Here is a 10,000-nt window from a genome sequence, read left to right on the forward strand (position 1 = left end):
CCTTTTACCCCTTTAGAGAGTAGGATACTGCCTGAGCAAATTTGCATGCCAAATCGACAAGCCATTTTTGCATCCCTAAAATTAAGCTTAGTTTACTTGTAGCAAACAGAATTTTTCACCTAAAATACATTTATAATAATAATTATGTTTATCTCATGCTCACCTACACTGTAACTGACTATTAGCACCTTAACTTTAAATACAAATTTATACATGCTAAACCATAAAGGCTACATGTACATGGCATGAGAGCTGCTTCAAATCACCCCTGCCATTTCTCTGTTAAGCCCCTTGCTGTGCACAGAATACTGGTCCTCTAAGACTCATGATAGCTAGTATCTTGGAAGTGGTTTGACCTCAAGCTGGCTTTTGCCAGCGAAAAAAGCCAAAACCACTAACAGCCCTCTCAAGAAAGGATCTTATTCAGTACTTCTTTTGTAGTGATCAGGTCTGCCATAGAAAAATGGAATCATGAATCAAAAAAACCCACCTGCCAGCTGCACATACATGCACAACTAACTGCCAATAATACAGTACTGATGACCAAAGTTATCTGAACACTAAAATGAATTTACCAACAGGGTCTGGAAAGGGTTTTGTGTGACGCAAAAACAGAGCATGAATCGGGAAACCTGAAGGAAAACAGCCTTATTTGGCGGGCAATGCTCACACTAAGCTTGGGGTGTCTGTGATTGCAGTCAAACGAAGAGCAAAGAATCTTCGATTTTATCACTGTACTTTTTTATTTCCTTTCCATCACGAGGTCAAAAAAGACCATCTCTTTCCTGATGTCATGTGTAGAAATAAAGTGACCACAAAGAAAGCCGTATAACTGCCATGGGCTTCTGATAGGATACCTTAAAAAATTAAAAATTATGTGGAAATATTTTTGGCCATATTATGTGTAAACATGCGTTGATTATGCGGAAATTACATTGCACCTAAATTTTCATATAATTATTATTTTGTCACAAAATTGTGACCAGAAATTTTTTGTTAAATTTCGACCCCAGGGTATTTGTAATTTATAACACAGGTTCTAGTGTCCAGGCCCATTGCCGAAGAATGCGTGGAAACTGCTTACAACCTTTTGATTTTTCAAACGAAATGGCATGTTTTCTTCAATCGATCTTCAATGTTCAAGAAAATAAGGGTTTCAAAACAGTCAATCTCTTTGGCGTTTATGTTTGTGAGGATCGTAAGCAGCTACTTTATCAACGATATCAGGCATTTCTTCTGTTTTATGCGGAAAATATCATAATTATGCGGAGGTTGTACATTTTAGGGAATTATGCGGATCTGCATCGCTGCATCCTGTCAGTTGCCATATGGTATATACATAATCATAATAATTATTATATAGAGAGTTGATCAATTTCGTATCCAACTACATGTACATGATGCGTGAAATCCCACAAAAAAGTTAGTAGCTAGTACACGATTCGTGAATGTGGGGAAAATGAACCTATAATTCTAGATCCAGACACACCCCCTCCACCCTTCCAGGCCCTGTTTAATTAATTAATACAAATCAGGAAAAAAAACAGGGGCAACATTCTAAAATTAAACTGGGATTACTTTCCAAACTTTTAGCCAAAAATTCTTCATACACCTAGCCTACAGATTAGGTCCAACTGTTGCACCACATAAGTCACGATTGGCAACTTTAATTGACTGAAGTTAACATGATTTTACATACATGTACCTTGTATTTGATGCAGGGAGATTGCTTCTTGAGTCTGCTGATTAAAAAATCCAGAAGAGAGTTGCAGCTGCTAATGGTTTCAAATGTTATACCTGATGTGAGTTCATGAAGGAAAGCAAGATAATAGTTTAAGAAATCTGCAAGTAAACCATAACTTTTAATCATCAATTATACCGTTAAGGTAGTTTGCAGATGTATGCAAAGTCATCATGAATGTGGCCACATAAATGCCACTTCTAGCTGTCAACCCAGGAGCTAAACACACACACAGACAAAAAAGAACAGATATCCTGGCCTCGCTGATCAAAAGCTGTCTTAAACACTATCTAGTTAATAAGTGTTTTTTATTGAGTGATCCTATGGAAAGTTATACCACTGTCTACCCTTTATTCCCTACGCAAGTTTAGGACCATGAATCTCAATATCTGGATTTTAATCCCAAAAAGATCATGTTTAGATTGTACACCACTAATAACCATTAATAACAATGGCATCTATGGTTGTTGCATTGTGCATGGTTTCCATGGATACATTCCAGCTTGTTTCTACAACTACATGTACAACCACCTTTGTTATGGCTTTAGGTTTGATCTACTGAATGGGATTAATACTTGTCCTAATGATCTGGTTAATGAACGACACCATAATTAATTGTGCCTTGCAGTCTAGGAGTAGCATCACAGTTTACTGAGGCAACAAGAAATCTGTCAGATTACTCTGATTTGTATCTGGCCACATGTCGATCTTGGTGACTAACTGACATAATGTACCCTCCGGAGTAATGTAATGGCTGGGAGCACTAACCCATTGACTCCTAAAAGTGACATCTTATCAATAATCATATTTATTTTACTCTGTCCAATGCCAGACAATTTGAATCATCAATGGCAGGCAGTGCAGGAGTCAATGGGTTAGGGTGGTGGACAAAACACTGACCCCCAGTCCATGCTATGGACAACCCTGATGTACTAGCTACTCTAAAAATACTATTTTGACTGAGTATTGTCAACTTGGTCTATTTCTATTTTATTAAAGCAGCATCTCAAATAGTGCTTACTTAAGCCTGAACACCCATTTTAAAAGGCATGGATCAAACAGTATTTAAGTCTTAACACCCATTTTAAAAAGGTTAGCTTTTGATAATTATTGTTCTGATGACCGATTACTGGTACTTCATGTATTAAGTGAAGTGAAACTGCTGCAATTCCTGAATTTAGTTGCATGTGGCCCTGCGGACAAAAATATACAAGGTATGTGCAAATTATGTTTTTTGTATATATTAATCAATTCAGTTCTTTCAATAGTAGTCATTCGAAATGGTATTTTTAAGAACAAGTCCATTTTAGGGTAGTCCATCATGGTAGTCCATGGACTGGGGGTCAGTGTTTTGTCCACCACCATGGGTTAGGGACGACATTAAATGTTGGCTGGTTTTTTTTACTCAAATTTTGTTAAAACGTTATTTGAGAATACAGGTAGGACCTGCAATTCCATTGTTTCTGGGGAAAATTAATACTAACAGAACCAAAATTCAGAAGCAGAGCAAAGTGGATTAATTTTTCGAAAAATGGCCTAAAGAAATCTGATTCGAGTTTTGGCCTGCTATAACCCCCCCACCCACTCAAATTAATGGGGATATTAAAGAGAGTGCTACCATCTGTGTAGCCAGTGCTAATACTAGAACTGGAATTGCTAACATTGTCCTTTGTTGTCTAAATGAGTACCACTTAAATCCAATAAATTACTTTTACTTTTCAATCATACTGATACTTCCCACTCTCTGACTCAGACATGTCAGGACTGTCACTAATTTTTAAAATTGGAAGGGATCTGCAAAAAAGCAGGCTGCCAGAGAATCCAGCTATTGTGGTTAGTAAGTCAATGTCTTGTTTTGCGATCAAAGTATCCAGGGATATATACAGTAAGTAACTAAGAATTTCAGGGGGAAATCTTCGGCTCCCGGTCCAATAATGACAGCCCTGCATGTACAACATAGCAAATGCAAAGGATACTGTTGATATCTTGATAGATGTAGCCAGGGGTTGGATTGTCATCATCGGAGGTATACTTTTTTAGCATTGGGATCTGCAATAGTTTAGACAGTTCAAAAAATAATATGGTTTTAATTTTTTAATTTTTTTAAAAAACCTTTTGATTGAAATTCCACTTTTTCATTGGCTTTGAAAGATAGGAATTTAAGTGGTCATACTTTGATCCATAAAGTGGAATGGGTTGGATACTGGGTTGAAATGCTTATAAAATATAGGGGAAGGGCTGCTATAAATAAGGACGAGCCAATGGCTCATTTAAACTTTCCTGACCGTACAGTGCTGTAGCTGCTTGGTCTATGTCCATAATAAAGGTTTATGGCCAATCTCATGTGATGTGACAAATAGTGTAGGCAGATCTGTTGACTATGTCCACCAAATAACACGTACAAAAACCACTTTGCAGTAGGCAACAGGTTTAACCCTGCGATTCACAGGTCGCAGTACTAGCTACATTGTAGTTCATAGGCCAAAGACAAGAAAGCTTAAAAGGCCAAAGACATTAGTTAACAATGAACTGATCCCTGGCATGTTGTTTCATTACAGTAACTGGATAAGTCTTAGTCATGGATGAGTGCAACTAGCTAATGCTTTTTGACATTTTAGACACTGCATGGGGCTTAAAGTGCTCTTTACTGCCCCTTTATAGTTATCATAATGTACATGTACACACTTTGTGATGGGTATTAAAATGTTGGTACTTGTTGCACAGTTTGTAATTTCAAAAAAAAAAAGAATTTCCTTTATCTGTCACATGCATTTTGTACCTGCTGTCAAACATGATGGCAGTGATGTTTCATCAAACCATGCTGACTTTAAAAGTTGTGTGATGTCAATTAAGGTTTAATGTTAGTTAAAGTTGTCATGTGATGTAAGTTACAGTTTAAAGCAATTTCAGACCTCTCAAGTCTCATGGTTTTGCCATGAGACTCACAGTCTTTAGGACAATCTCGCAGTCTCACAAAGAAGCACAATCTCACGGTAAACATATTCAGTGGCCGATGGAATACACTTTCCTTAAATATTTTCATTTCTGCCTTTAAAATTGATTTTCTGGTGCTAACTCTGTGGAGATCGACAGTTCAAAGGCATATCTGTCACATTTGATGGACTGGCTGGGAAGACACAGACCTCACAACCTATTTAGAAGACAAATGCCAGATAAGGTTGTTGTTATCAGTTTGTTGCATCTGGATAGTTACGTTTTGCACACTTTGTCAAATGGCGGAAAACAATGAATATTCATCGAACAAATTTGCAGAAGAAAAGAATCAGAATCGTTCTGGTTCAAAAACTGATGCCGTCGATAAATCTCCAGGTTTTTCTACCTTGACCTCCAGGTTTTTGGTCTTTAGGGATTGAGAGGTCTGGCATTTTTGTGGGTTGTGTGGAATTGCAAAAAATTCTGCTTTTGACACAATGTGTACTTCTAATTTGTAATAAAGCTTGTTCTTCAACAGCTTTCAAGTGACTTACAAACATGTACACTTTGGATGATATGAAAAGCTGCAGGCTGGCACAGAGGTGAGGTCACTCGCCTCCCACCAATGTGTCCTGGGTTTGATTCCCAGACTTGTCATGTGTGGGTTTATCTTGGTTTTATTAGTCAGACCGCTCTGGGAGGATTTTCTCCGGGTAATCCAGTTTCCCCTCTCCTCAAAAACCAATGCTTGATCTGATTTGTTAAATTGTTTTGTTTTTGGTAATTTTGAAGAAGAGCTCCCCTGACTGACTGTCCACTGACAGTTCACCAACAAGTAAGCGACAGCCTACTGACACATCAATTCGATATGCTGACAAAATAAGAAAATCCAAAGAGCAAGTAAGCTTATTAGTCCGGTTGAACAGTCCAGAAAGTTAACTATCCACTGTTCCTTCAATCTAAAATTTCACTTACCGGTATTTTCTTAACAATCAGCGGAGTGGAAAGCGTTTTTGAAAACGCCCTACAGGGAAGATATCATTAAGGTCACCTATTGTCATAAATGTGCCAACCAGAGCCTAATTGGCTGTCAAAACCAAAGGTTCTATGTTCCTGAGGTTGGCATATTTGAATAACAAAAGTACATGTAATGTTTGGACATGTAAATGGATTTCTTCCCTAGAATGGATTGCTTGACTCAAGTGCCCCAGCCCTAAAAGACTTGACACTCAAATGAAGTTCATTAATCCTCCGAGATATAAACCTTTATGCCTCATAATAATAATAATTATTATTATTTTTTCAGTAGATCGGTCCTCGCGAATGAACTCCACATGCGTCAAGGCAGGGCAAATCTTATTGATAGTTTCAACACTTGATAGAACATAATCGATGCTAATTGATCTACTAATATCGGAAATCAATAGAAATCAAATGCCTGCATCCTTGTGATTATTGATTTTGATCGATTTTTGTACTTATGCATCGATTTTATCGATTTCTTTGGAAATTATTGAAAAGAAAACGGACGAAGATTGCATTGATTCACTTTTATTGAGTGTTCAGTCTAAGCATTAGAATGAGCCTCAAGTCACTTAATAAAGGGCTGTTGGGCTGAAAGGTTGCCTTGATTAGTTAATTAAACAGCTAAAATTACGGCTGCTTATATCAGTGTTCCTGGACCCTGGAGAGAAAAAAGAAAAAAAATCAAAAGTAGCGACCATTGCAGAAAGAAGTAGCGTCTTTAATCACATTCAAAATCGATTCAAAAGTAAGTTCACGAGCAGATTAAAAATATGGCTTACATGTACATTTTTTTATTTTCCATAGACGAGTTCATGCTTTTGAGTGCATCATGGGTAATCCGAGTAAGATGGAGAGAAATTCAAAGGTCTGTATTCAAGGAAGTTCAAAACAATGACGAGTATTCATGATATGCAATTTTGGGTTTCTTTATTTTCCAAAACAGATACATGTATGCGCTCAAAGGTGCGGCAGAATAAATTTGGAGAGAATGCCTATTGTAGAATTTACTTTACAGTGGAAATCCTCTAAACTGGACACCCTTGGGACCGGAGGAAATATCCGGTTAAGAGGGGTGTCCGGTGTACTGAGGTTTTACCCATAAGGGAATTTTATGCGTCATATTGTATTGTCCGACTGTAAGTACCAGTATGTGGTACACAAGTATTAGTAAAGGAACAAACAACATGGATCACAAGGAAGCTCTTCAACATCATTAATTTTTATTTAATTTACCAAAAAATTCAGTGTTACACACAGGGTAACATGATTGCCGCTTTTAAATCATTTAAACATGGAATGTTCAAGATTCTCTGTCTAAATTTCCAAGATGCTTTTAGAAAAGGGAATCCAATATTAACTGCATCTGATTACAACGTTGTTCAACTATTTTTCTTTCTGTTAAATTTTCCAGTTCTGGAACCAGTCGGAGATAATTCTCATCTTTGTGAACCACATTTTTTTTTCAATTTCAATTAATAACCATATCAAGCACTTCTTCTTTACTGCCAGGAACATCAACATGTTTCTCCTCATCATCATGGACAAACTGTTCATCCGACTCTTCAGCTATCGATTCAACAAAGCTTGATATCAGGTCTCTTTCCCAGTCTCCAGTGTTTTCTTCCGTTGGCAGTTCAATGTCAACGTTTTGCAAGATCGACTGATCGATTCTCAACTGTTGAGCAAGAAGCAACAGCGGAATGGTGTCTTCATCTTCATAATCATCTTCTTGTTCATCAGGCACAGGAAAGCCAGTGGTTTTGAAACACGTAAGTGTCGATGGTGCTGTCTCAGACCATGCCTTGGCTATCCAGTTGATAGCATCCAGTAAAGTTACATGTACAGTGTATTTCTTTACAGAGTTCAGAAACGCTTTCAGCCCTTTCGATCTTGCTTAAAAGCGATCGTAGCAGATGTTTCTTGTATCATGCCTTGAAGGCATGGTTAATCCCTTGATCAAGTGGCTGTAAATGGGTTGCTGTGTTTGCTGGAAGAAATTTCAAGGTTACGTTCCAGAGCTGACAGTCGCCGTGTGAGGAGGCATTATCCAAAAACATCAGAATATGACGTTCCTTTTCATCTCTTGATTCACATCTTTCATCCATGTCAAAAAGATGTCATTGGTCATCCACGCTTTCTAAATGGCAATGTAAGTTACTGGTAATTGCTCAGGCTGTATGTTTTTAACACAACGAGGTTTCTGTGCCTTTCCGATAACCAATGGCTTGAGCTTTTCACCAGTGGCACTGCGTGCAAACATATATAATTGTAACTCTCTCTTTGGATGTCTTACTACCCTTGGTGTTGTCGCCTTTCACGGAGAGTGTTTTGTCAGGCAATGCTCTGAAAAACAAGCCTGTTTTATCACAATTAAATATATTGTCAGGTGAATAACCCTGGACAATAATTATCTGGGATTCTTCTCGTGTAGTTGTCAACTCTGTCAATATTAACTCCATTGCTTTCACCGCTCACTTTAAAGCCTTTGATTGAGTATCGTCTCTTCCATCAGTCAAGCCAGCCATTTGAACTTTTAAAGTGCCCCTAACCCCAAAATATATTTTTTGCTAAAATGAATCTTTGCACCTGTTCGAGACGCATTGTGGCCATTTTTTCCTTGTTCTAACAAATCCTGCCATTTTATAGGCCTCGAAAGTTGCGAAAATCCAAGCATCTTTTGTTAACGACCGAGTCAGAAGGGGAGTGGGTCTATTCCTGATTTGACGTCACAAACTGATTTACATTGCATTAACTCTTTGTAAAAATGCATGCAAAGTAGATTGTGACATCAAATCAGGAATAGACCCACTCCCCTTCTGACTCAGTCGAGAACAAAAGATGCTTGGATTTTCATAACTTTCAAAGCCTATAAAATGGCAGGATTTGTTAGAAAAATTAAAAAAAATGGCCGCAATGCGTTTCGAACACGTGCAAAGATTCATTTTAGCAAAAAAAATATTTTGGGTTAGGGGCACTTAAAAGTTGTTAATGTCAAGTTCTTTTGCAAATATGATTGCTTTTTCTTGGATAATTGGACCTGAAATCAGTAATGTTCTTGGCCCGTGCACGGCAAAACCACTGCCACACAAGTTCAATCAGTTTATCAAATTCGCAGGAATTGTTGAAACGCATCTTGTTGGGGTTGCTATTTTTTCTGTACTAGGCTTCTTTCTTCTTTAAAAACTATCACCTACATGTACTCTTGATTTACCGATCCCAAATTTACCCCTTAGAGCCTTCAGAGTTGGTTTAGGTACTGATTCCACGCATTTGATCAACTGAATTCTCTTCTCTAACAATAACTCGATTCTTTGGCGTTTCGCTGGTCTCTCGGACATAGTGATGTTTGCTACTAGGTGTGGTTCCGCAAGTGATTTCACATGCAACAGGACAGTCTGTTAACCTGACCCCTATTGTTGTCATTCGTTCAACCCAACAACAGCGGCACAATTGTCGACTTTGGATTTTTTGCTTCAGTACCGATAGAACAATGGGTAATTAGCCGATGCGCGTTCCTCACTTCTGATTGGGATTTCACAGCTGAACGATACAATTTATTTTTGATTTTAATCACATTTTAAAAAGTGTGATTTGATTTTGGCAGCAGGCTTTAAACTTGCCGGTTTAACGAGGTCAATTTCTTTGTCATTAAGTGATTACGAACTGGCTGGATTCCCGAATTGAGGGGTTCTGGTTTACTGAGGTTAAAAACAGTGAAAATGTATGAGATTTTGGGACCGAAAAAGAGGGTCCGGTAAAGAGAGGATTCCCATTTAATGCGGGTCCAGTTTGGAGGGGTTCCACTGTATTGATTAAAAAGAATTTCTGCCATACATTTCCCGTTATTCCAAAGGCACAAAATTACAGAGAATGTATGGAGACAAAGAAAGGAATATTTAGGAATTCCCAAGAACGGATACCAAGTCTAGTTCTTCTCAGTTGTCACTTACATGAACCTCTCTGTTTGGTTTATGAAGGCGAAAGTCTATAAAGTAGAGTCATGTACAATATATATAGTTTACGTCATAAAAAGTGCGGCATACAGCCGGTTTTATTCACGAGTTGTTTGTGTCAAAAACCCGAACGAGCGAGGAACGAGCAAGTGAGGGTTTTTGACACAAACGACCAGTGAATAAAACGCCATACAAAGCACTTTCTATGTCGTGAACTGTTTATTACACATAAGACAAGAATTTTCATTAAAATAGTTTTCTGAACGCAAATTAGAAACAAATACTCACTAACAATAGAACCAAATGCAAATTTAATTTAATTCAATAACAAAGTACGATTTGCATG

At 37.8% G+C, this 10,000-nt stretch overlaps 1 protein-coding gene across 3 annotated transcripts in view; it reads right to left on the bottom strand.

Annotated features, from left to right (window-relative positions):
- Nucleotides 1-10,000, bottom strand: part of LOC137970178 (AP-4 complex accessory subunit tepsin-like) — a 35,498-nt gene that overhangs the window by 24,855 nt on the left and 643 nt on the right. For all 3 annotated transcript variants that reach the window (XM_068816691.1, XM_068816692.1, XM_068816693.1), the window contains exons 2-3: nucleotides 3,718-3,790; nucleotides 1,706-1,797 (exon numbers count right to left, since the gene is read on the bottom strand). In XM_068816691.1, coding sequence (XP_068672792.1) covers nucleotides 1,706-1,797; nucleotides 3,718-3,790 — 165 coding nt within the window. The remainder of the gene's footprint in view (nucleotides 1-1,705; nucleotides 1,798-3,717; nucleotides 3,791-10,000) is intronic.

The sequence above is a fragment of the Montipora foliosa genome, chromosome 9 (genome assembly GCF_036669935.1).
Source record: "Montipora foliosa isolate CH-2021 chromosome 9, ASM3666993v2, whole genome shotgun sequence".
Classification (NCBI taxonomy): Eukaryota; Metazoa; Cnidaria; class Anthozoa; order Scleractinia; family Acroporidae; genus Montipora; species Montipora foliosa.